Genomic DNA, 27,820 nt, shown 5'->3' on the forward strand with positions numbered 1-27,820 from the left:
ACGATGATTTAAATTCGTTCATTATTTTGACTTTTAATTATAAAGCGAACTAAAGTAGCGATTATTATTACTAAAAACAGAAAAAGTTCGTTCTACAGGGTGGCGCACGAAATGATCCACCATTTTGTTGTTGAATAAAAACTATATTATAAAGAATCTCTCAATGAAACATAAATGACACAAAGGTTACACTTTGGAAAAACGTACTACTGAAATACATGCTCAATATGGCCACCGTTTTGACTTTTAACCTCTGTCAAGCGAACACTAATATTTCCAATTACCCTACGGCACATGGGTTCCGTAATTTCACTGCAAGCCTGAACAATAAGTCTTCGCAGTTCCATTAAATCTTGAGTTTTTTTCCGAAAATCTTGTCCTTCAAAAAACCCAAAGAAAATAATCACAGGGGTTGAGATCTGGGCTATATGTAGGCCAGGATTGTCCACCAGCGATACGATCAGGAAATCTGTTTGAAATTACACGAAGATTGAAAATGTCGTGCAAAAAATCCAGCACAATATTTGCTGTGTGTGGCCTTGCACCGTCTTGCATAAACCACTGCGTATTGAACAGTAAAGCTGTGGCAAGAAGCTATGGAATAAAACTATTGCAGAGCATGGTCAAGTAACGTTCACTGTTTACTGTCTCCTCAAAGAAAAAGGTCCGATCAGACCATGACTGGAGATAGCGGCCCAGACCGTAACCTTCGGTGCATGGCTAACTTTTTCATGAAGCACTCGTGGATTCTCAGCTGCCCAAAAGCGCACATTTTGTTTGTTAACCACACCATCCAAATGGTGCGCCTCGTCAGAGAACCACACGTTGTACAGTGTTGCATTGTTACCCTCGGTCCAATTAGCGAAGGTCAATCTCTTCTGTTTCTATTCATTTGTGAGTTTTTGCACCACGGTAATCTTGTACTGATACATGTGGAGATCACTTTTAAAAATCCTTTGAACAGAACGTCTTGATATCCCAAGTTGTGTCGCTGCTTTTCTGGTCGATTTGCCAGGACTTCTCTGCACAGCGACGCGGGCGGCTTCAATATTCTCAGGCGAACGCACAGGTTTACGACGATAACGCTTTGATTTCAGTACTGTTCCTTCCACTAGAAACTTTTCATGTAGTTTGTGTATCGTTTTACTGGAGGAGGCCCACCGAATTTGGTAATGTGCACGAAAGCACCTCTGAGTCTCCACAATGATCTTTGTTTCGGCGAAAAATAGCACAGTTGCTGATCGCTGTTCCGTCGTAAGTCTTCCTTTGTCCGCCATGTTGTATACTCTAGCCCCCTGGGGACAGGTGGATGCACTACGCTTCAGTTTTCACCACACGATATTTCCAATGACTACTGCAACTGCTGTTGGCACACATGACGTCATTCCTCATCTCAGATCTGAAGAAAACAAAAAACAAATGGTGGATCATATCGTGCGCCACCCTGTACGTTAAAATGAAGTGAATGAAAGAATGTAAACCAAATTTCTTATGAATTGTCCTGAAACTCTGCACCGTTATTGAAATTTTCGGAGGGTGACTTTTGTGTTTTCGGACGGGATATCCTGAATTCATAACTGATTTCGTTTTCCTAACCATCAACTTGTGAATCACCCTGTATTTCTGCACATCATCCACTACCTCCAGCAACATCTATTCAATTCGCGTCAGCGATTGCCTAGAACCGTTAAACTAATCACGACACGAAAACGCGACATCCTCAGTCGCGAAATTCTCCAATTAAAACGGAGCAAAGATGTGCGGGGGGGGGGGGGTATTTGCACACTCTGATGTCTTCATTTTTGACGTCACCAACACCTCGAGTTCCTTTTTCGCCCATAAACTACAGATTGAGAACAGGCGCGGGGGAAGGGGTGGCAGAAGCTCCCCCTCCATTGCTTCTATCTATCACTGGAGATTGCGGACCGTGTACTCCACCCTCCTGTCATAAATAAAGCTGGATGCTCGGTAAATTAGACTTCTCGGCACTTTATCCTCGCGGGGTGTTTATCCTCACGCCTGGCTAAAGGTCATGTGAGGACATAAATCAGGCTGCCCCCTGGCGAGAGACCACTCAATTTCTCCCGAGATGGGTGCCTGCCTGCTGGCTAAAAAAAGGAAGCGAAATTTGCCTTCAACACAGAAAAGAATCCCTCTGGATTAAACAAAATACCCTTTAGGTAGAAACTTCCCTTCAGGTGTAAAACGCTTTTTAGTGAAGAAATTCCCGTTTGGGTGAAAATCTTCACTTTTCGTGGAAAATTTCCCATTGCTTGAAAAACTCCTCTTTGGGTGATAGTCTTCTTTAGTTGGAAAATTTCCCTTTACGTGAAAAACTCCCCTTTCCATGAAAAAAATTCCCTTTTGGCGAAAACTCGCCTTGGGATGAATATAATATAGATATATATCAAGAAAGAAAAATGTGCTTGATAATTCCTCAACTCAAGGATACAATAATAATAATAATAATAATGGCAATCAGACAGTTTAATATTTTTAGTTTATAATAACTGTTATGTGATTATTATTTCTACGATTCAGTATTATGTCATCAACCTCCCCCGTTACAGAAATTTGTGCCAGTGGTCCCAGGTTCGAATCTCAACCTGGGCATTGGTGCTCTTTGTGCATATCCCTTCATCAGTTTATTATATCAGCACTCATCTTTATCATCGCGATTAGCCAGGAATGGCAGAAAAGCGACTCAATCCATCAATCAACCGCACAGAAATTTCTTGCGAAGCACAGGTCTTGAACAAACTTAGTCTTCCTATAGGGTCCAAAAAGTATTTATATTTTATAAACTTTTCATTTAGAGCTCCAAAAGTGAAGTTTTCTTTAATTATTTGCACTAGAAGACATCCTATGTCAGTTTAGAATGGAATTAATTCTTGACTTCCAGTCGTCAAAATTTCTTCCACGACTTTGTCACAAGAGAAGCCCTCTCTCTACCTGTCGCAGAAATATTTCCCTCTAGAGGGATATCTCTCTTCTTCCTAATTGCATTTTCTTCGCAGCTTTTCCCCTCCGGAGGGAAAATTTTCATCTTAGTCGATTACAGCGCCTCTGGCGGAATCTTGTCTCGGGTTTCTCCCCTGGTGCGTTCGAGTCGGCAGCTAGCTATTGGACGAAACTCCATCTGGTGCCGGAGAATTAAATTTTCCCTCCGGGACGTGGAATTTTCGCCCGTTCTCTCTTGCTTTAAATCTCATACCTTTCAGCTTAGTGTCAATCTAAGAAATCATTTCTGTGACGAAAGTAATCTACCGAGCCGAATTTCGGTATCATGAAATTCCCTAAGCCAGTAGGAGCACCATCCTCCCCTCGCCCCACCCAAGGTCTCGCGGTAGATCAATACATTTTCAATATTCCGAAAATGGGATTATTATGACACATGACTAAAATTTCTCCCAAACTTTAAGAGCTTTTCTTGAACGAGTTGCGTAAAAGTTAATACCAAAATTGAGTAACGGCCTCAGTGGCTGAGTGGTAGCACAGTGCGCTACGACACCAAGGGTCCCGGGTTCGAATCCCGGCCTAGGCATCGGTGTTCTTTCAATATCATTATCATTCATCGTCGCGATTAGACGAAGTCGGAAGGAAGCGACGCTAAATAACAAAAATACAAAAATATACGCGTACATTTCAATACATTATTGCTATGAAATGTGAATAAATAAAGACGAAAATTGTGCCGGGTATCGAGAATAGTTTATTATTATATATAATTACTATTTAATTTTTGTCGTAAAAACGATACTCATAAAATTGTTCGTACGTGCAATTGACAAAAATTGAATAATAATTATACATAATAATAAACTACCGAATGAATAATCCTCATGCGCCTTGAATTCGAAGAAATGCGTTAATTTAATACCATCAGCTGACGCCCTTACAAGAATTTCTGGCGGCACCCGCGTCTATTAGGGGCATTTGCTCCCTCCAGTGGTTACGCCGCTCCAAAAGTCGTCTCTCTCGCACGTACTCGACAGCGCGACGTCCAACCTCCGCCTTGTTACACTTCTGGCATTCTCCCGTGCTGCCACTGGTTGAAATGTTCAGACGCACAAACGATTAGGGACGTTTGTGGAATTTCTGAACATCACCTATTCGAAGCTTATGCTGCCACCTGGAGGGCATTTGAATAATTAGAAACCGTCGCCCTTTTGAAGCCATCCACGCATTTGTACTTAATGAGAAGCATGTTTTGTTAATTACTTTTCACAGTGTTGCCAGGCAGAGAAATGCACAGAGAATTCCGTGTGCTCAAAATGAACGCCACACACTCTGGAAGATTTGATGTAATATTCCTCTGTGGATAGGCATTTGGAGCAGCAAAAGTTAGACATTTTGAACATCAAAAGTTAGTGCAAAATAGAACTATATAACTATAGACATTCCAGGCAGGTGCGGCGATGACAAAGGAAAATTCCCATATTTGTGCGAAATAAGCCAAGCGACAGATTGGGGTCCGAAAAGACTCCACCATGGTATTAGTGTGGCTTTTTCCTGCATAGTAGTTAAGGGTTAAGCCGCGCCTGGTATCAAGCAAGATTGGTGCGGATAAACAAAGCACTAAACAAAAATTGTTTAAGTTGATGATTTGGTACTACTGTCGCCACTGGTTTCAAGCAAGATTGATGCGGATAAGCAAAACACTAAAGAAAAAGTGTTGAAGTTGATGATCCAGTGAAGGATTTGGTACTACTATCGCCAATGGTTTCAGTTGCCATCCTATTTTGACCTACATTTACTGAAAACAGCAGAAAAACGAAGGCAGTCTTTGTGCTCTCTTACAAAATTGTTTATGTCTGTCGGAACTTCAATTTTCCTTTACGTAAGGAGCTTATGTTTCATCCGTCTCCAGTTTCTCTCCCTCCAGGACGAGGGGGGTGGAATTGTAACCGAAAACAAATTTTCCGTTACATTCTTCCCCCTCACTTTCATCCTTTGAAGATTAGATTGAGATGGTCCGTTGACTGACACGATCTGGCACGACTGCAAGATAACGATCCCATCCCTCCCTTCCAAGGAAAAGGAAAGGTGGAGGGACCTACCTTATATGAAACCGTAGACAAGAGGAAACAAGGCAACGTTGCCATGGTAACCTATTATCAACACGTTCTTGGATTTTCCAATTCCGTTATGACTGGAAATTCGAGCCGCAAGCGAGCAATTAGTTTCTGGAAAAAGACAAGACCGTTGCGTATCCCCCCCCCCCTCTTTCCATGTATTCCTGGTGATCATGCCTCTTTATTTACCGTCACAACCTAGAGGTCCCGTAAGTGGACGAGGAAATGAAATGATAAAAGAGAGGGGGTGGGAGGAAGGGGTTAGCAGGAGGCAGAAGACGTTGGAGATGTTGGCGTTTCTTTCCCAAATGATTTCTGCAAACAACGTCGCTGATTCGCCGAGCCAATGAGAGAAACTTATTATCGCTGTTTGTGTCTCAAGATCGAAAACCATAATCAGAAATGAGTTCTAGTCTTTCATTAGGCCCTATCGTGTTATTTACGTCGACTTTTTTTAGAAGCGAACTTGCGAACACCAAAGTCACTGGTTGAAGGTAACAGTTATCTGTACGTCATTTGATCTAACTCAGTGCCAGTGGCGTAGCAGCCGCCCCCGCAAACCCCGCGGTGCGGGGAGGGCCCCGAGGCGTAGGGGCCCCGCCAATGCTCTCTTTGTGCTCTTGAAATTTTTAATAATCCAAGAAATTCAATAGATAGAACTATTTACGAGACAGATGTGAGTCAACAATAACAATTCAAACTACCCAGGGGAGAACTAATTTTATTTATTTTATTTACCGTTCGTGAACTTAGAATATGTATTCACAGATTTCGCACTATTGTACGAGTCAACGGGCACCAATAAATAACTTCCACGACTCAGTGTTCTTTATTACTAATTTTTAATGTGTGGTCGAATGGGTTTCCGGTAGAATATAAGACAGTGTCTGCGTTAATAAGCAAGGATGCACTGGCTCAGCAACAGGGCACCCCGGGTAACTTGAATTCGAAAGCCTGAATTAATTTACTTACAAATAGCCAACGATTGGTAAAAAACAACATCCATACCTTTACACGCACTTTTTCTATATTCAAATAACAGTTAATGTACATTTCCTACATATACACACCTGCCAAGTGTTACATATTATTCTCGATTCTTAGCTATAGTTTGAAAGGTTAGTTAATTTTTCTTTTAAGCACTTCAAAGGAGCCCTAAAACTAAGTAAGATGTGGGCCCCAATTACTCTCTTACTCCAGGGGCTAGTACTGCATCTTCTGTCGCACAATACATGAGTTAAGTGTCACCGTTATATTAGGTTATTTTCTGAAGTTCATTTTACTTTTGCATTGAAATTTTCTGTCGAATCAGTACTTCTTTTCCAGTATGATATGATTTTGTAACGATCTACAATCCTCGAAGTGTAATTGTTTTAGCTGAGAGTATGCTTGATCGAGATTACGGATAGGAGAGAGAATAGCTATTTGGATCAACATGGAGATATTGCAGTAGGTGCGGGATGCTTATGCAAATGATCCTAGCTGGGGAATGCTGTATGAAAATTTTCTTAAATAGGGGGGAGGGTATAACAACAACCTCCCTGCGTCCCAGTAATTAATTACAATTACAATCACCACCATCGGCGCTCAATTACCTTTCTATCAAGACTAGGGAATCCAAGAGAATTTTTCTCTAGATTCCAACGGACCTTGGATCAACGCCGACAATCTAGAGGTCCAGTTCAACACCCAAAAGTTGAACCAGCGCAGCCACGGGGACTAAAGCACCACCCAGCTCGAAGTCCAAAGAGGAGTGTTTACTATCCTTTGAACAATTCCCCAAAACATTATTTTCTTAAATATCTGTACATGTACACATTTAACCTATCTGTATTTTTTTTAACAAAGAAGCGAAAAATACAAAATATCGTGCGCTATATATTTGACCACATGAAGCTCCCCTTATTCCCCTCTCAGTCTCCAAGAAAGAATTCTGTCTGCGCCGCTGCATTGAAAAGTTACCACACTGATACATTAGTGGATAACGAAAACTGAACGCCGGGTATTTGGGGCAAAAGCTCATTTCTTTTACGCCCCTATTCAGATTGTTGGGTGACAAATACTTCAACTATCCAACCTTATAGTTGTGTGTACGTTGGTGGAGGGGGGAGGGAGTAGCTACTTTTCGCACATATTCCATGGTATATACAATTTTTTCACTGAGGGGGCCCCCGATATTTTATTTGCGGGGGCGCATAAAACTGCGCTACGCCACTGCTCTGTGCTAATCCTTCCTATAAGAAGGCCTATGCAAAGACTTCTCGCCATGCAACGTCATAATTGGTAGGTTTTACATATGTCCAAGCCCGTAGCGAGGGGTACGCTGAAGCCCATAGGCAGCGGCATTCAAATTTTTTTTAAAAAAAACAAGATAAAGAATATGCGACGTAGAAATTCACACATGGCAGAGGTAAGGGGAACACACTAAGACATACATGAAATATTATGAAATAATATAGAACCCCTGGCATAGTCGAAGTCCTGATTCGAACGCCACTTTACTTCAAAGGAAGTTACGAAAGATCTAACAAAGGTTCTAATCCCGGGTGTTCCTTTGTGAGTATACATCCATTCATCAATTTTATCGTATCATCGCTCATCCTCATCTTCGTGATTAGCCAAAAAAGGGCAGAAAAACAACACAAAATAACAGAATTCAAAACGAAAACAAGATGGAACAGAAAGGAAGCATGAACTTTTTCCAGTTTCCTTCGTATTAACCACACCTTTGTGTCAGTGGGGTTAGGATTAAAAATAATATAATCCAACCCTTGTCTGCATGACGTCAACGATAGCAAAGCTCCGGCAGGAAGGAGGCAAAAATAACTTCCCACCGTCGCCCATCAACACCGTCATGTAGATAGCTGGATTGCAGTTAGCTGCCGAAAGGGGGCACCTTAACTAGATTAACAACATCCGGATGACGGGCCACGCAAAGAGCATAATGTGATTACCGGAAATGTGGAACAGGGCAGCATGATTAGCATTCCGTACCGAAAAATACAGCTCGCTCTCTCGAGATGAGCTGGCTTGGCCAATGTGATATTTCGAGTTTAGGGCGTTCTCCGAGTCGGAACTGATATATGGACGTTAAGATTGTTTTGAAAGGGAGAGAAAGTTTGCAAAAAACAAGCCATGTTCAGAACGGCTTTATATGTAGTAAGAATGTGCTAAATATGTAAATACATACTTAGCTATTCCCACCAAAATATAGAGTTAATTAAGGACTTACAATTATAAAATATTTTTTTTTAATAATATAAGACACTACACGAGCTTCATAAAGTACACTACGCTTACATTGACATTAATTGTAAAACAATACAAGATGTGCTTTCATTTTCTGTTTCCAAAACATAGAATAGCAAAATTTTGGTGTAAGTGTTCGAACGTTCCTTTCTGTTGTACCTTAAGATGGATTAATATTGACTGAAACTGCGTTCAATATCGCTAAGAAGTAATGAGAGTGTATTTCAAATTTGTCAGTTATTCGCAAAAATTTCACCCAACTCTTTCGGTCACATGGGCACATGTAGTTACTTCAGGAATATGAAGTACATGTTAAGCAATGTTCTGAAATATGGAAATAATATGTAAAAATAACTAAAATATGCAAAATCTGAGCCAAAACCTAATATATGTACAAATATGAAAATAAAAACTGAATTTTTGGAGTCTGCATGTCATGATGCGCAAAGATAATACATTATATAACTGATTTCAGATTCGTACATAAATATGTATTTACATATAAATCCGTTCCCTATATATAACTATTGTAGATATTGTAACAGGTATTTTCTTTCATTCAGTCAGTAGTTTTATTAATCGGATCAAGCATGTATCCGTGAGTGCTTCGATGAGTGTCAACAACCTCAGTTGCGAATTAAAAGCTGTAGGGGTAACATCGCTCTCCCGTTGCTACATTGCCATGCGTATGTCTGTTTTTGTCTGTTGTTTGTACAGTGTTCAGGTGTTACGTGTATTATTTTCCAGTGTTTTGCGTACTGTTGTACAACTTTTATCCAGAAACAGTGCTGATCAACTCCCCCCCCCATTTTACAGTACGTTTGGCAACATGTTGTGTTTCCGACGCTCATTTGTTTCGTCCCGCCAGCAACGTTCGGGTGCCTCGTGACGCGAAAATGCCCGATGTCAGTCGAAGAGAATTCAACTGATCGGTGATTCGTTGCTTCCCAGGCGCCAGCTGGAATTGTAAGCAGTTACGGTGTTTGTTTACATTATTTTGATACTGACGTAGCATGATTTGTTAGTGAGCGTTTGTCTTTTGTCTCCGCAGCGAAGCGGCCTCCAGTGGAAGAGACGGCGAGCTTCTTGCAGTCCCTCCTCGCCAGCCACGGACCCAACTACTTGGAGAAGCTCTTCGGAAGCAAGGCTAGGAACGCCCTGGCGCCTCTCGGAGGGGTGGACAAGGTTGCCATTGCACTTTCAGGTATGTTCTTCTTCAGGGTTACCCGGTCAACAAACGTAAAAAAAAGAGTACGACATTTCAAGAGTAAAATGAATTAATTAATTTTCGGAACGTTGATGCAGCAAATGAAAATATCAATCCGTGGTTCTCTAGAAACATCCTTTCTCAGTGTTCAGTTAAATTTTGAAAGTTTTCTGCCTACTGGTTCTTGAGATAACCGTGACCAACTTTACCCCATAAGCTTACATGGAAAATGCTCAAACCTTCACCGGGGTAGATGGCCTTAAGATCAACTAAAATAGAATCGCAAGTCAGTGTCCGGAAATTTACTTTTTAAAAGTAACTGGCTTACTTTCACAGTTACTTTCTGCTGGAAATTTCCACATAAACAATTACATAAAATCTATTTTTAATTGCAGTAAAACAAATATATGAAGACTTACAGGTGTTTTGTTTCTGATTCTGGTACATAATATAAATATTCATATATGTATATATTTACAACAAATAGATGATGAAAAAAGGAGTCAGTTTTGTTTAAATAACCATTCATTTTATTTTACGCACACTATCTCTCTCTGCGTCTGCATATATGTTAAACACTTTCTCGTATTAAAGAATGACTTATTTTTTTTTTTTGTTCGTTGCAGCAATTCACCCAAAATAATTAGAAATTACGAATTTTCAATACAGCCGACATGTTCGAAATTTAGCACGCAACGAAGCCTAGACTCCTTGCATTAATCAATATTGGTAAAATCCTTTCACCTTAGCATCCAGAGAGGACACACAGGGTTGAAAACAGAGTAGACATATTGAGCTCTTCCTTCTTGTTACAGATGTTCAAATTAACAATGTTAGTGTCGCAAAGTAACTTTATAAATAACTTCTGATGACGTAACTTCTATTACAAGTTGCAGTTAGGATTTCTCAAAAAAGTAACTTACTTTCAATTACATTACTAGTAACTAGTTACGTTCCAACACTTTCACAAGTTTTGAAACTTCCTGCCAATTTGTGCATTCATCCCCAATATGCACCCACTTATTGTTTCATTTTTAAGTGTTTAATATGTTAATTGTCTATGATGACGTAATTTGTTTTGTTCAATTGGGTAGTCTGTTATGGTTATGGACTAACCTGAAAACATTTGATTGTGGGTTGTGAGGAGAAAGTATGATAAATGTTGCGGGATAATGGAAGTGATGTTGGAAATGTGAATGTGTTAATTTGTGTAGTCAAGAACTATTATGATCTTAATACAATTTTGTTTGTAATAAGGAGTTTAATTGCGAGTGCAAGTGTAATATATTAACATTAACTGACATCTAAATATATTTTTTGTGTGCGAGAGTTAGTAAGGTTTACGTAAACATATCCTTATCTGATTTCCCACTACCTGAGGGCTTGAAAGTAGGCTGATAAGTCTCATGCTCGCCGTCGAGTAATAAAAGTAAGTTGATCCATTGAGAATAAACCGGGGATCGTTACAGTGTAGAGCTTTTACCGTTTGGGGATGGCAAGTGAGTAGACATGTATAAGCAAGCAGTGATGTAGTAATAAAGTAAATAGCGCCGGCTCACTTTGCAAACTTCGTCAGAATCACATACAATAACAGTAGTAAATACGTTAAGGTACACAGTGTGGCGTCATAGTTGTTAACATGATGTTTACTTAAGCTATAACACTGACACTTTCGTTTGCAAACGAAGAAAACAAAAAAAAATGTATGCTTTAGTTATTTATTTTAGTACACCACGTTCGCACAGCATTTCTTTATTTTGTGCTCTGTGTTGACAATCTGAAGGCAGTACCTTAGCATGCAGTCGTCTCAAGTGTTTCCCAAAGAAATACATATTTTCTTGTTGTTATTCAACAAAGTAATCATTGTGCTATGTTAGGTTTTGTTTAGACAAACAACAAGGATGTATTTACAGGGATCCAGACCTCCCGAGAGATTTACCAATAATGAAAATGTACTTGTTTAGCATTTGTTGAATATTCGAGGGTTATTTCCACCGAACTTACTGGAAGGCAAGAATTAGATTTGTATCATATTTCTATTCTTATAGTAATAATAAGAATGCAATATAATTTAATTCACATATTATTATGACTACACCTATAAATTACATTAACGTATTAATTTAAATGTTTGTATTATTGTTGTTGTTAATAATAATAATAATAATTCTGAGACACCTATTGTTCGGAGCCCCCTCCTGAAATATATTTCTAGATATGTGCGTGATAGACACATAATAAATTAATGTTAAATAAAGCAAATATAAAATCTGAATATTTACATGGTAACATAAAGAAGTACCCTGGCGTGCAGTGGCGTGCCAGAGGGGAGGGGTTGGTGCTGGTCATAACTCCCCTCCTCGCTTTAGCCCAGTATTCCTAAAAAAAAAAAAAAGGAACGTCATAGAAAGGAAAAGATGGCCAAATGAGGACTGACAATTAAAGAAATGTATACCCTTTCGAAAATCCTGGATACGACACTGCTGGCGCGACTACATCACAATTATGTATAAATGGAAAATGTAACATGTTTTTGGTAAGCTTGTAACAAAATTAAGCCCTTATATTGTTGATTTATTTACATTTAGGCTTGTATTTCCCGTGCCGCTTACAATGCAAGTCCCGAGTTTGCAACATTAGAAGATAGACGAATAAAAGGCCAATCGGCTGAGAAAGACCGAGAAACTCTCTGCAAGCGGTTACGATTCGTACAACTCCTGCCACCTAGCGGCAAAGTCCCAAAGTTCAGTGTTCCTGACTTATTTGCGGTGGTCCCGTTTCAAGTACAGAATAACCGCAGATTTTCCCAAGTTGTTAACAAAATACAGGAAATTTCATACGGATACGGATTGCTAGCATACATTAGGGATTAATACATCTACTAAAAGTCGTTATTATGGCCCCATTCCTCAGTAAATTGGTTAGTAATTGTCTTTATCTTGGAGAAGACGAATATTTTACTTCAAACATGGAGGCTCTTTTACCAACAACTCCGCATCCCTCATTTATCATTGCGTCAACCTAAAAAGGTTTTAATTGCTCGTGGTCTATTATCACCCCCCTCACGGGCGTAATTCATCAAATGTATATTAGGAAATTAAATTCGGATGATTACACAGTTGTGATTGTGATTAATTGCTGTGTTCTTGTGAAGCTACTGTGAGAGTCATGTCTGATTTTAACTCTTGACACGTAAGGCAATTCAAGGAGATATATACATACAGGTTGTCTCATTAGTGGAAGTGAACGGTCATTGGCTTAAAAGATTAGTGAAGCAGGCCGGTTTCCTAAATTTCGATACAGATGACTAATATTCAGGGTTCCCACATCATAAAATATTAGGAAAATCGACTAATGAGTGAAAATATAATGGAAAAGTCTGGGAATTTTGAAAATTGAAAATCATTGTTTCTCTTTTGTATTTGCCAGTGTTTAGGAATGGAAATAAATAACTAGTTTCTTTATGTGAGGTATTATCTATCGAATGTTTTATACTTCTTTTTCGTTAATTTAATTTGAACATCGTTGAATACATTTTCTTTTCTTGAATATCAAGTCCAGTTTTACACAGTTGGTTTAGCATCACAAAGTTGTTGGGAAGTTTAGCGTTAAATTGACTAGAAAGCTTGGAGCAGCCAGGGAATTTGTTTTACAAAAATGAGCGGGAACGCCGATGCTATATAACTCCAGCTCATTAAAAACAGCTTAAATACATATTTATTCACATCAGGATATCCACAGGATTAGTTTTTTGTGATGAGTAGGCTTCGGATAGTTATGCATTTTGCATTTAGCATATGCAAATGCATATTTTCTGTGTTTTCAGGATATATTGCATATTTTACCGATATTTTCTTACAAATGCATATTCTGCTCTTTCTGTCTGAAAATGTGTAGTTTCCATTCCTTTAGAGCAATTCAGGAACATGATTCAGTATGTCTTCTCTTCATGCTCTATTCATGAAAGGAAACAGAATGTGGACGGTATTCCAAGTGAACTGCACGTTTCCGAATTGTTGAAATTACAACGTGCGCCTATTGTTTGTTTCTTGTGATGTGGAGAGAGTGTTTTCAGAGTATAAAAGTATTCTCGTGAATAACAGCCATAAGTTTACTTTTGAGCATCTGAAACAATACGAGTATGTAGTTATTAAGTGCAATAGTAACCTTTCATGCTGAGTAGAATAAGAGACAGCTACCTTCTGCTAATCGTGACATTCAGTGAAATCAGAAACAGTTAGTGGACTTATCATAAAGATACATCTACAAAAACCATATGCAAAATATGGTCAATTGTCAATAAGGTAAGCCAAACCATATTTTATTTACTTATGTAAACAGTGTAATCAATAAGTAGTTATAAGCTGTGGCTAAATTTTCCGAGTTTGATGCAAATTTTTAAAATTTTAAATGGATATTTTGATCATTTAAAGAGCATATTTCGAGCATTTTAAGAGCATATTTGCATGCATATTTAAATGTTTTTTTAGTGCATAACTATCCGAAGCCTAGTGATGAGATAAACTGATTGGGGCTGGACCTTCAAAGTGCAATCCGAACCACTGTACACTCACATCACTTAGTACTCCTGCAGTTTGTTTCTGTATACTTACATCATATTTGCAGAAGATACAATTCAATTTACAAGTGAATCAAAATACGCTGTATAGAACACAACTTCGTTGACCCTGTACAGTGCACCTCAACCAGGTAACGAACCCAAGTTATCTTTGATCATGAGGTATGAGTAGATTTTTGTGAAAGAGAAGTATTTCCATGTATGAACAATCATTACAGAAAGTGATAAGCTTGATAATTCATTTTCTCAGGCGCAACTGTTCCAAATATGGAAATATTGCATCTTCTATTAAATGCTCTTGCTTTGTATCCAACGTTACTGCCTTGTAACCAACAGAAGCTGGATTCGATTTCAGGCCAACATATTTGTCTAGTAAATCTAAGTCCCGATAAATGTATTTTTGCTACACTTTGTTTTATTAATTTACTATCTGGAAAATGATTGCTCGAACATTTTTTGCTCATTGTAATATAATGCTATCAATACTTTTCACAATACTTAATAACCCGTTTAGATTGGGGCACGCTTCCGTGTCACTCCCGACAAAGCCGCCAATGCACTCGTACATCGTCCCTTATTCCATAATCCTAGTAATAGTAAAAGTATTCCTATAGCGCTACAGCCCAATATTGGGCCCTGGCTTACCTACCGTCTGCTGGCCTCCCTCCCACGCGGGCCACCAGAGGGGCGTGGAGATCTGCAGCCAGAGTATGGGGACGGGTGGTCAGCCCGATCAACCCCCAGCCGTTGTAGGCCGTCGCGACCGGATTACGCTCACTCACTCGGAGCTCCCCCAATTTCCTCACGATGGTGGGTAGTCAGCAACATCTCAAACCAAATGGATATCTTCAGCTCATATTCGTCTTTTCTCACCAACCTACAAAAAAATGTACATAAGTGATGATAATGTGAAATTGAGCTCTGTCTTGGTGCTATTTGGTTTCGTGTGTTTGTTTTTTTCTATTTTTATCGCTAAACTACTTCTGTTGTAATATGTGTTTCTTTCCGGTTCAAAAAGGCTTCTCTTGTACAGGGAATTTAAATACATGAATTTGTTATGAAGGATAATAGTCTGAGAAAAAATAGATTCTCTGTAAAGCGTACGTTGATTCTAAAGCGACGATATTATCTTCGCAAATTATGTTTTGAAAAATTTGATAATTGCTTCGAGCAATGCGACATTAAATCTCAGTGCAGAGGAAAGTGAGCGTTGAGATTCAAGTTGATATACACCACACGGAACGGCTGCCCCTTAATGTGCATAATATCCACGCGACTGTTTATACATCTCGGTAAAAACTTGAGTCGCCATTCTGTGCCACGAACAAGGAAACACGGGGCATATTTATCGTGTCTGTGTCAGACAATATGGCCGCCTATCTGGCTTTATCTCGGCTGAATTTGTTATTGCACGTGTGGCAATTCGTTTGCGTGTTTCGACAAGTGTAATTAGCAAGGCGATTAACGTCGCTGTACAAACAGAAAATACGATTGTTTCTGTGCCGTGGCTTCCTACGTTGGCACAGACTCCTTCATCATAGAGGCAATGAAAAGAGGGGGGTTGTGTGTCAATTAGGGACAGTGACGTCATAAATCACGTGAATTCATTCCAAGAAAGCGCTTATTTACAATCCGCTGCACGAAAGATTTACCAACTTGCAATTGCAAATGTCACTGCAAACATAATTATGCTTTAACCTTTCCTCTTCGCACAAACTCATTTAATGAAACTTCCTTGATTATCTTGTTATAGTTGAAGAAATTGCTTATCGAATAAGCAGTACATGATTGAGTATTAAGGTCAAGTGAATTAATAGCACACTAAATAATAAATAACAAATAAGTGCTAGACATCTCTCATTTTTCTGAGCGTATTTATTCATAATTACGTTGCATTAATTATTGCAGTGATTAAGTTGTTCTTTATCATTGCGAACGCATTTTGCTTATTGTCAAAGCGATTTTTGTAGTGAGGTTTGAGTCCTAACACATTGCAATGTCATATTGTAATATAAATTTTAAATTAAAACAACATTGAGAAACAAACAGTTTGTATAAATTAATAACTAACAGGTAGGGACATTGAATTTTCGCGATGCGCGAAATCGCGAAATGTGAAAAAAAGATGCAATTTTGAATATTCTGCACGTAACTACACCCCCAATGATAAAATATGCATGAGTTTTATTCGCGAAGTAATGTGAAATGTGTGCTTTTCCACGAAATGAACGCTTTTTCGCGAAATAACCGTCAAATATCATCAAATTAAGTAGAAAACACGCAAAAACCGGCAATTGAGGTTGTGCGCGAAAACTGTAGATTTGTAACGAAACGTTTGCCTAAAGTGTCCTACCACTTGAACCTGAAAAACGTTTTATCTTCGATCACATCAGGAAGACACTGCATTTGGGATTTCCCATGCACATAATCTCAGTTCGAAATTTTCGCTCCCTGTCAAGCTGCATTCCTTTCTTCCCCCAAATTTCTACTCAACTTCCAGTTTCATTGAACTTGCTAGCTGTAGCAGCGATTAGATTAGTCTGTTCCCGCACATCAAGGGAAACAATGGTGTCATTTGTGTTCAGTCATGAATGAATTTTGTTTATCATCATGTGATTTTCAACATGTGTTTGTGTATGTACAGTAGTGATTATTTTATTTGTTGGACAGCAAGGATATCCTTTAAATACATACAATGAATAAATCACTTGAGATATGCAATTTAGAAATGAAGTGATTTTGTGTTGATGTTTTCTTTTTGGTTGGACAGCTAAGTACTTGTGTATGTGTACAGGGTGGCTCAATAAGTCACTTAACACCCTCAGTACAAGGCCACTGCGGCATGGAATTTGAAATTGGCGATGACCAATCGTTATCTGGCCAAGGGGGGACCACATTAACGCCACCCACACGGTCGGCGGCAATCTTGATGTCCGCCATCTTGAATTCAACTTCAGAATTTTAAATGGGAAGGGGGTCGTGCGACATATCAAAATGGGCTAGAATTTCACGAGAAATGCAATGGTGAAGGTTTTTTTTTTTACGTATCTTTAACCAGTAAAAAGTTATGACTGAATTCTTGTACCAATTTGCTCCTTTTCGAGGTGTTAGAAAAATGCCTTAAAATTTGTTTAGCGCTTCGGTAATGCATCGAGATCAAAGTGACGTCTATGGAAAAACGTTCGCATGCCATTGCACATTATTTTAATCGGATACATCCATGAAGAGCTGTGCATTATGAATGGTTGTCGCGAACAATTTACAGTGTGACGCTTCCATTGAATTAAAAGTCCTTCACAGTGACAAGGCTAATGTTTATGTTCATAAGGAAGTTCATAAACAGAATATGTGACCCTTGTCATCTGATAACTAACTTTGGACAAAAACTGGTTCATAACGTTACCATAAGTGTTCTGGTGTTCTTCCCTATTGAAAAAACTCTGTAAAAAGTACCTTCTTCCATAAGCAAGGATGAAAAAACCTGTTTATTTAACAAATCCAAGTATCCCTAAGCATTTAAGGTTCCGTTGATGGAAGATTGACTAACCAATCGTGTTCCACACAGCACGCCACACCATTAACTTACCAACACTAACCATTCAGCTTTGATCTGTCGAAAACGGGTTATCAGATAAAAAGCATCGAATATTCTGTTTATGAACTTCCTTATGAACATAAACATTAGCCTTGTCACTGTGAAGGACTTTTAATTCAATGGAAGCGTCACACTGTAAATTGTTCGCGACAACCATTCATAATGCACAGCTCTTCATGGATGTATCCGATTAAAATAATGTGCAATGGCATGCGAACGTCTCTCCATAGACGTCACTTTGATCTCGATGCATTACCGAAGCGCTAAACAAATTTTAAGGCATTTTTTTAACACCTCGAAAAGGAGCAAATTGGTACAAGAATTCAGTCATAACTTTTTACTGGTTAAAGATACGTCGAAAAAACCTTCACCATTGGATTTCTCGTAAAATTCTAGCCCATTTTGACATGTCGCACGACCCCCTTCCCATTTAAAATTCTGAAGTTGAATTTAAGATGGCGGACATCAAGATGGCCGCCGACCGTGTGGGTGGCGTTAATGTGGTTCCCCCTTGGCCAGATAACGATTGGTCATTGCCAATTTCAAATTCCATGCCGCAGTGGCCTTGTACTGAGGGTGTTAAGTGACTTATTAAGCCACCCTGTACAGTATATAAAAATGAAGTAATTTATCAATTTATAGCTCTTTTGTATGTTGTTTCCTCTCATGATGAAAAAGTGTGCCAATTTTTTTTTTCACCGCTGGTATATACCGCTGATCTGTCATTTTATTTACCGCTCTCCTCAGTTTTTATTTACCATAAATTTGTGTCCCTACTAACAGGCATTGTATGAAAGTTTTCAGCGGATTTTTCAGCATTACAATGTCAATTTTTTTCTAAACGGAAAAAGCAGTTCTATCATCGTATTTTTTTTTTATTTCAAGCCAATTGCATTATTTAAGCTGAACGGCTAGCATGTTTTTTTCACACGGAGAACTGCTGTGCTCCATGCAGTCTGTTTTGTTTATTACATACACAAATTCGTTTTCCGCATAAATAAAATAACTACGCTCCGAACTAAGGTATAGGTGTGTTTCACCTACATCACAAGCTGTTGCATTGTGGCTTCGAGCAGCTATGATTGAGGCCAGTTCTTGTAGGCATGCGGAATTCAAGCGGGTGGGCGGGAGATACCAATACAGGCATTCGTGATTTAAAACAAACGTGCAGTTGGTGCAGATGTAACGAACGCTACGTGGTGGATATTTCCTTGGATACGACAAATGAAATTGGCCGGAAACATGGCGGTTGTGCGCATCCTGACGTCACATGAAATCCACCTATAGGAAGTTTTGATTGCCAAAGCTGTGATTCGTTGTTGATCCAGCTTCTCGCTCCTCTGTGACTGGGTGCATTGAATGGTCTATTCATGATTCATCCTCCGAATATTCCGCGTTCAAGTCCCAGCTGGAGACGGATAGTACTCTCTATGTCTATTCATCAATTTAATCTAATCATTAGGGCCCGGGACTTAATGTTATAACATATTTTTCAATTGGCTTCGGCTTCTATTATTGGGGTGAGATATTTACATATCTGATAAAAATCAGCCGAAATAGACAAACTTGTCAAAGCATATTTTGACATATTACACCAATTTAGCATTTTTACAACATATTTCTTCAATTTTGTTGTAATAAGACATATTTGTGTATAATTTAGTAATTCTCTCCCACATAATCGGTTATTTCATATTTTTTTCTTCGTAGCTGTAGCACAACGGATATTTCATATTGTCGATGGCAGGATATGGAAATTGCGGAGGAAGAAAGGTGCAGTCTTTTCTTAGTACAGAACAATAATACCCCACTTTTTTATCCCGCCGACAATTGATAGCCATGCAAACATTATCGAGGGAAAATGTCCTCTCTCATTGTTGCACGGGAAGTAAAGAAGTTTCGTTCTCATTTCTTTGCCTTTTTCGCTTTTCACAAAAATCAGTCAAAAGTAAAAATAGCATTCGGTACATTACAGCCCCTACTCTACTCTATCGGGTATGGGAGAAATTCGAGAGCACTGTTGTGCATATTTTTGGCTTTACTGGGAATATTTCTGCATTTTTCTGACATATTTTCCAATTTATATAACATAATTACATACATGTTTTACACTTTTATAGGACATAAAGTCCAGGGCCCTACTAATCATAAATCACTGTGCGAATTAATCTTTTTGCTTTGAAGTGGTGCCCACTCAGTGACTTCATTTCGGAAGGTAGTTTTTTGGGGCGAGTATACTAATATGTAGGCTATGTGTTGCCAGTTAGTAAAATAAACTACTGTCTTCCTGTTCTAAGTACTTTAGAATACACCTTAGAGTTTTAACCTAGTTTATTAATCTTATAACATTTACAGGATTTAGAAAAAGTGTATTTACATTCTAAGAAAACCGAAATTAATACACAAAATGACCTATCCAACTAGTAACACTGAAAACTTGACGAAATTTCTATTGCCAAGTTCAAACTTAATGGAGTCAGTCCCGATTAGTCTATATGTGAACAAAGTAGGCCTAAAACCAGAGGCGCAACCACGAATGTTTGTCTGAGGGGGCAGTACCAGAAAAAACTTGCCAATATTATTATTAGTAGTAGTAGTAGTAGTATGAGAGGCGTTAGTATCCTCGTAAATCACTCCAAAAGGGGCAAAAGACGGTGCTAAAGCATTTGTGTTGGAGCAAAGGATTTGATTCTTTTTTCAACAAGTTCAATTTCACATTATCTAATGACGGAAAACAAGCACACAAACGGTATGTCTGAAAAACAGAAAATAAGTGCATTCAGAATATAATTATTTTTATTTATTTATATATTTCACCTATAACAGAGCTTTCGCTCCAGTATACATTTCCACTCAATTTTTTTACAACAATTTTAAAAACTACACCCTGGAAAAATGACCCCTGCAAGTTCTCGCGTTTCTCTTCGTCCAGTTTAAGGCAGAAACGAGACTTCCAAAGTTGCGAGGCTAGCGTTGCGCTGAAAACACGCCGCCGCCATGTTAATACGTCACTACTCACAGAGAGCTCGTTTGTCGTCTGCTTCGAGCGTCCAGTTTACTGCGGGTAGCCCGCGGTGAGCGAACATGTGCAGCAGTTTTACAAATCTGTACAGATTTAAATAATGGAAGAAGGAGCGATAGTGGAAAGGAAAGCTATGCTTTGTAATGACCATTCTTCTATGAAATATCCGTGCTGCTCACGTGCAAGATAAATGAAAGGGTTCTGCTACGTGCGTGTTCTCAGGTCATACGAAAAATATTGCTTGTAAAATTGGTTGCTGACCAAACTTTCAAAAATATATATATTTTAAACTTATATTTATCGAGATTTACCGTAACCTATGTAGTGCAAAATAAGAATTTTCACATTCTTCACTTTATTTATAAAGCCTATTTTACTTTATTTTCCATAAAGCAATTTCAGTTTGTGTTTCATTTCTGTTGCGCAAGTTATGATCAAATATTTTTGGGCAATTAAGAGAAAATACACTGAGAAGATTACATCAGTTGCACAGTACATATTAATACTTAGTTTATGTATAATTATTACAAGGAAATTATGTGTATTTAAGGGGAGGTTCAACGAGTCCACGCCCCTTTGGTTCAGTAAAATTACCAGAATTACCTGTTCATCCACTTGTTCATAAAAATTTCTTCGGACTTATTTTATTCTCTTAAATTAGAGACGTAGGACGGGATATGGATGGGATGGAAATTACGTAATTCCACACACCAAATGGGACTGCAGACCAAATGTCTGCAATTTCCTGATACTTTCGGAATTTTTGCGATAAGAAACTACATTGAGACTGTCAAATCAGTTATTTTTTCCCCCTCGAGTTATCTTAAAGATATTTGGTTTTTAAAAACGTAGTGACACAAGATGAACAGAAAAGTATCAATACTAGCGTGACTTTGTGACTACATACACAGAACTTTGTCGGGTCCAGCACCCCCTGCTCTCCAACAAGCTTCTGGCCAGCAGTGTCCTGGATTTTCACTTACGAAATAAAGCAACCCTAATCATACCAAAAGTTGATCCATTCCCTTACCCCCCCCCCCCATGAACTATATATACGCCCATGTGTATAACAATATCCCATACTGAAATGATACGATATATTTTGAATTTTGTACTGCGGAAATAGCCGCCTCATCTCGTTACCCCGAACACATTAATTGCTTGGTTCACAACTTCACCACTAAGGATCCTATCGAGACGAGACATGGCAGCCTTGGTCTCGTTCTCGTTGAGAGTTGTAAATGTCTGTCTCGTGTTTATTTGTAAATGTCTCATTGACAGTCTCGTCTCGGTTTGGGAGGGCAATTCTCGTTCTCGTCTCAAGTCTCGAAAAATATAGAATTAACAACGTATGTAAAGGCCATTATAAATAAAAAAAACTTTCTTAATATATAGGGTGACTTGTAATTAGATGTATTCCCTGAAAGGGGTTAAAGTAGAGACAATTTGCAATAAATTTGACCATATGATACCCCGTCCGAAAATTAGTAGTTTTTCGAGATAATCGAATTTCTATTGTTTGTTTTTTTTTTAAAAAAATAACAATTTTCCACATAAAAAGATGAACTGAGAAAACACTGCTCATTCTGTGGCACATATTTCAGCGTTTTCTGATAGCTAATAAATATGAGGTTCGTTGAAAAAAAAAGTTTGTCCCAAATAACAATCACATGTAAGTAACGGGTGGGTCTAAACTTTTAAGTGATGATAAAAAAAATGCACTCTTAGTTTACTTGGCAATGTATTAATAACAAAAATGGTATGACACGAAGCGTACAAATTATTTAAATTACTTCCTTGTGTCATCAGCTATCCAACAAGGTACAAATGTTGCTAACATTCACATTTGTGTACAAGAAATAATACTTCATTCATCTTCATGTGAATGGAATCAATGAACAATACAATTAAAGAACATTACACGTCTTGATCAAAGTGGGCACCTCCGTTACGAATGCAGGCACGCAGGTTTTTACGGACATTTGGTCTCGTAACTCGTGATGTGATGGTGTCCTTGATGTGTTGACCAGCTGTTAAGATCCTCTCCCTGAGCTCTTCTTGCGAGTTTACTGGTGTCTTGTAAACTGTCTTTCTGATTGTAATAGAAACTCAGCACCTTAAATTAAATATTTTACGTATACCGTTTAATTGAATTAAATTTTTTGGATGTTGGAATCACATAGACCCTTTATATTATTAAGATAATTGTGTGTGGATGTTGAGAGGCGGTAATACGTAAGGGTGAAATAGAGAAAACATCTGCTTGAATTTTTGGAGAGCGGGAATTATACTTGAATTTTATCATGGTCCTAGAGTAGACACCCTGAATCAGAACCAGTATCACTACTATTCAATTCCTCATGTGTGCCTCATCGATAGCATGTTGACTAAGCAGGTGCCTTGTATTCAAAGGATTGCACAGTGGTTCGGATTTCACTATAAACGTCGTTCAGTTCCAATGAATCTAATTGTTGTTTTGGTGTTTTAAGTCCACTTTATGCACAGTAAAGCTAATCGGAACTGGACCTACAGTTTAAGGTGGGATCCAAACCACTATGTGCCTCCACCAGCTATCGAACCCGAGTCCCCTTGATTACAAGGCAACGACGCTATCACTGCGCCATTGGGAAGACTCCAGTTAATCTAAGTGTAACATGGTGGACTTAAAAGCAACTCTGTAATTCCTCATGAATTACATAACATGTAACAGAAAACTAAGTAATAGATATAGACAATTTGCTTATTCTTAATTTTGTGGGCGTGTGTTTCCCCGTAACACGAAAGCGTACCATCAGACCATTTCACTCTACTTCAAGTTAAAATAGTGTGGTTTATGTATACACTTAAGAGAAGCCTCCAATTGTTGGATCACGTTTTCATTGTAGTTTAGGTGTGTCTAAAATTGACTTAAACATTGCTGTTAATGCTACTGATGTTTCTATCGCTGTTCTTTCACAGAATCTCAGACGATTGAAGACTTCGGCGCCGCCTTGCACTTGATGCGGTCCGACCTTGAACATCTGAGGTCAGTCTTCATGGCAGTGGAGAATGGAGATCTGGGAATGCTAAAGAGCCTCGGGATCAAAGATTCGGAACTTGCGGACGTGAAGTTCTTCCTCGAAAAGCTTGTCAACACGGGATTCCTGGATTGAGCTACTGCGCACGGTTTAATTGGACTCCCCAACCTCCCGATCTCAATCCACTTCAGTTTCTTTTGGTTCCTTCTGCCCTTTCCTTTCTTATGCTTTCCTGTTTGTCCAGAATGATAACAAAGAAATTACAAATTGTCTGTCTGTCTATCTGTCTACAAGAATTCATACGTCCTGAAGAGTCATTTTTTGTAGAGGGACTTTAGTAACGTAGTGCACAAATTCGTCCTTCTCATCTGATAGAAACAAAAGAACGTCGCATGTGTGATGCATTTTGAAGGAATCTTCCCCAGGTGATATTATGGAGCGAGTAGAGCATGCTTACTCGTGTGACTTTATGGATTGTAAAAATAGGACGCTCATACATACAAGAGTAATATATTTTTTGCCCAATGCACTTCCAACCGACCTTAAACACCCCCTCCCCCTTCCAAAGAGTTAAAGGAAAGGAACTATAGACGGTGTTTATGAGTCGACGGGCCATTGCTGGGCATTTCTCACAACATTCTGTGTTGGTACATATACATATATTTTTCTCTCTGTATTCTAAATCTGTCCTGTGATTGATGTTTTCAATTGTAATATGTGATAATCATATATACTATATTGGTGCATATATGCTTATCAAAGCAAATGATCAATCGTTTGTAGATGACTTCCCCTGACGTAGAGGATTGGTTTTAACATTCGCTACCAGTTGGCAGCAGCTGTACAGATGGAGGAAATGTATAAGCAACTCCCAAAGCTATTCACTACTTTTATTTGTGTTTATCAGTATCCATTGAAAATCGTTGCTCAAAATCCATTACTTTAATTTACTGCCATTACTCTTCTATTTGTGACAAAACACGCTCGATTTGTTTCACACATTTAGCCTGCCATCTGTGCTGAATGTTAGAACCAAGCGTGATGAAATGAAACGAAGAAGTGACCTGGCAACACTTGTCTTGTATTTGCGAGGTTATCTCTTACAGGAATTCCTCTACATTTGGCGAGTAAAGCAAAAAAATCAACTGTGTAGTTTTCAATTCTTTGGTGTTTGTCTACGCCCTTTGCGAATCCAGAAACCATCCATCAAGTACTGAACTGAGAGGGTAAGTTTCCAGAGGAGGAACTCGCCCCTAAAAATCGGGTTCGGAGGCTTATCAGCGCTTCTTACCAACCTGGGAAGGAGTTCTGGCCTTATGTCGAAAGCTTGTAGGGATGTCTGTATATTCAAGATGAGGTTTCCTTGCCACAAAGAATCATTACTCTTGAAATTATAAAGTACAAACTCCTTCATGTCATAAATTTGCATAGAGCTAGATTTTGTGTAACTCGAACCTGACCTAAAATTGGAGGTAATCCATGTTGCTTACCCCTTCTCAAAACCTAACCACAATATTGTTGAGTTTGCATTAATGGTAATATGAATCGTTCAATAAATAATGCAGAATCTTGTAAACAGACAAACATTACGAAATGTTACATAAATCTCAACATAAGTTACTTATCAATCAGTGTAAAACAGTTACTAAAAGATACTTGTTAATTTTCCAGGCTATGAGACTCACAAAAATCAAATCATTGACATTTAAAGTTTTCAAAATCAACTTACTTTCATTTATTTTGACTGGAACACGTTACTTATTCAAAACAGTGTGATTCAAATTACTCCGTGTAATTACGTACGTGCAAGATTCAATTATACCAACTACGGCATATTCAATTAGTTCATATGCAAATGAAACATCGTAAATCAAATAGCATTTCCATCATCGACAAGTCTATGGGTGAAATTAATAAATACATTCTGTCCACAAAGGCATGTTTAAAAACAGTAGAAGACTTGAATTTCTTTACTTTCTACCGCCATCATTTGAGTGTTACTAACGTGTATTATTAAGTGATCAACAATCTCGAAAATTTCTGAACTTAATGTAAAGTAGAAAAGTCTCACTTCACATCATATTTAATCACACTTCATGTGTTAGATATCACTACACATCATTAATATACTCGACCAAACATTATCTATAGTTACAGGATGGCTGGAAATCTAGAACATTTTAATATTTACAAATATCTTTAAATTCAATGCATCCACTTGTATTTTGATAACAGGTAAAATACTTCCACAAAGTTTGCAGCCGATTTTCATAACAATATATTGTGACGTGGTTAGATTGTCCACTCAAATTCAGATAATTCTTTATGAAGAAAATGTGCTTTGGCAATGTGATGAGCAAATGATAATGTACACAAATCACTCAGGAAAAATATAATGCATTCATTGTATTTTTAGAAACTGCTTTATTTATTAGTAAAGGGGAATTATAAAAAATGTGATAGTTTAATCAGAACTAATATTGGAAACTTTATAATAATTTCTGGTTTTGTCTAATGTGAGCTTCAAAGAATTTAGTATTTGAATGTTTCAAGAAATTAGATTTATGTAAATCATAGAGATATATTCGGTATATACACTTTTCATAGTGTAATAAATACATATGTACTTATGAACACTATACACTCATGAGCATGTGTATCTCTATTCTGGATCTACTTTCTCAGGAAAATCTATTCATATTTTTTTATTATTTCCAGTCCACATATATTGTGAAATTTTGATGAGTTGTTAGGGAATAATGTTTATTCCATGGTGAATTAAAATATCGCAGAATGAATATAGACTGTCATTTCTGTTCGAATATTTAACATTTCTAAACTGAAGACAAATTTGTGTTCACCATTTTGTTACATTGTGTACTTTGATTGCAAACACACCATTTCTGTAATGGCTATTCTTATAAAAAAATTCGACAATAGACAGACGACACACACTCTTGTAGATTTTAAGTACACTGAACCAGATGATCAAGAAATGCTGACAAGCAAAAAAAAAACTGCACAAAAATGTAAGTTGCTAAAGTTGGAACATAGTACTGCTTACTTATGTGGGTATATTGTGGTTTAGTTACTCTAAATGTTATAACTGCCTTTAATTTGGCACCCTGTGAGCAAATTATGATAAATGCTATTTTCTGTAACTCTACACGAAGGCAGGCTTTCGACAAAGACCCAGAGGTTCCGCACACGATCCAGGTCACCGTGAAGAGCTGATAGGCATCTTAGTCAGATCCCCTTTCGTGTCAATGTTACCAGACCCACAACGACCCAAAAACCTGAGCTTTGGTGGGGTCAATGCGTTGACCTGGACAGCAGCGCGCTCTAGATAACGACCTGTGAACTACGAACACCATACAAGAGCTGGCGGGCCGCCTTAGCTCGACCTTTTGACCCTCACTTATCTAGATCCCTCGAGAACCCACACCACTGGGATGAGACACCAAGAAATGGACACACCGCATCTGTCTGTCTCTCAAACAGTTCATGGGAGAATGAAGTACTACGAATGTAATTTAGTTTCCACCCTCAATTGCATACACACACATATATATATTTCTTAGTAATAATAAATATATTTTTCCGATAAGATTAAATCTCCTGGTAGTTTATTTTCAATTATATATATATACATATATATAAATAAAATTAGGAATCCTTTTGAAAAATAAGAGAGAATTATGTGAATCACAGTGTATATTTATTTATAAGTTGTTCCTTTATGAAATATTGTGATATTTGAAGGTGACATAAAAATGGTTGCCTTCGAAAGCGTTTATTTCTGACGATATGTTTGAATCTCAAATAAAAATATTAAATTTGTAACAAGGCATTTATTGTTTCTTTGTGGTACAAGGTTCCTTTCTATTTTTAAACTTAGTCATTTTCCTCTTTTACTATGTTTTTCAATTGTTCTTCACTGTTTCTAATTGTTGGCAAGCAGTGTTCGAATTGAAGAAAATACAGAATATTTTTTCAAGAATTCACAACCTTCTTTTTCACATTTTCAGATTTTGTGTATGAGTGCAACAGAGGTCTGCCAGTACGACTGAGTTCCT

The 27,820-nt window shown here is 38.1% G+C and overlaps 1 protein-coding gene across 3 annotated transcripts in view; it reads left to right on the plus strand.

The window, feature by feature from the left end:
• The window catches only part of LOC146000234 (IDLSRF-like peptide), a 181,039-nt gene extending 153,460 nt beyond the window's left edge, over nucleotides 1-27,579 (plus strand). For all 3 annotated transcript variants that reach the window (XM_083137649.1, XM_083137648.1, XM_083137646.1), the window contains 2 exons: nucleotides 9,376-9,528; nucleotides 23,686-27,579. In XM_083137649.1, the coding sequence (XP_082993775.1) occupies nucleotides 9,376-9,528; nucleotides 23,686-23,879 (347 nt within the window). In that variant the 3' untranslated portion in view covers nucleotides 23,880-27,579. The remainder of the gene's footprint in view (nucleotides 1-9,375; nucleotides 9,529-23,685) is intronic.
• The last annotated feature ends 241 nt before the right edge of the window (nucleotides 27,580-27,820 follow it).

Source organism: Lepisma saccharinum, chromosome 16 (genome assembly GCF_977018435.1).
Source record: "Lepisma saccharinum chromosome 16, izLepSacc3.1, whole genome shotgun sequence".
In the NCBI taxonomy this organism is placed as follows: Eukaryota; Metazoa; Arthropoda; class Insecta; order Zygentoma; family Lepismatidae; genus Lepisma; species Lepisma saccharinum.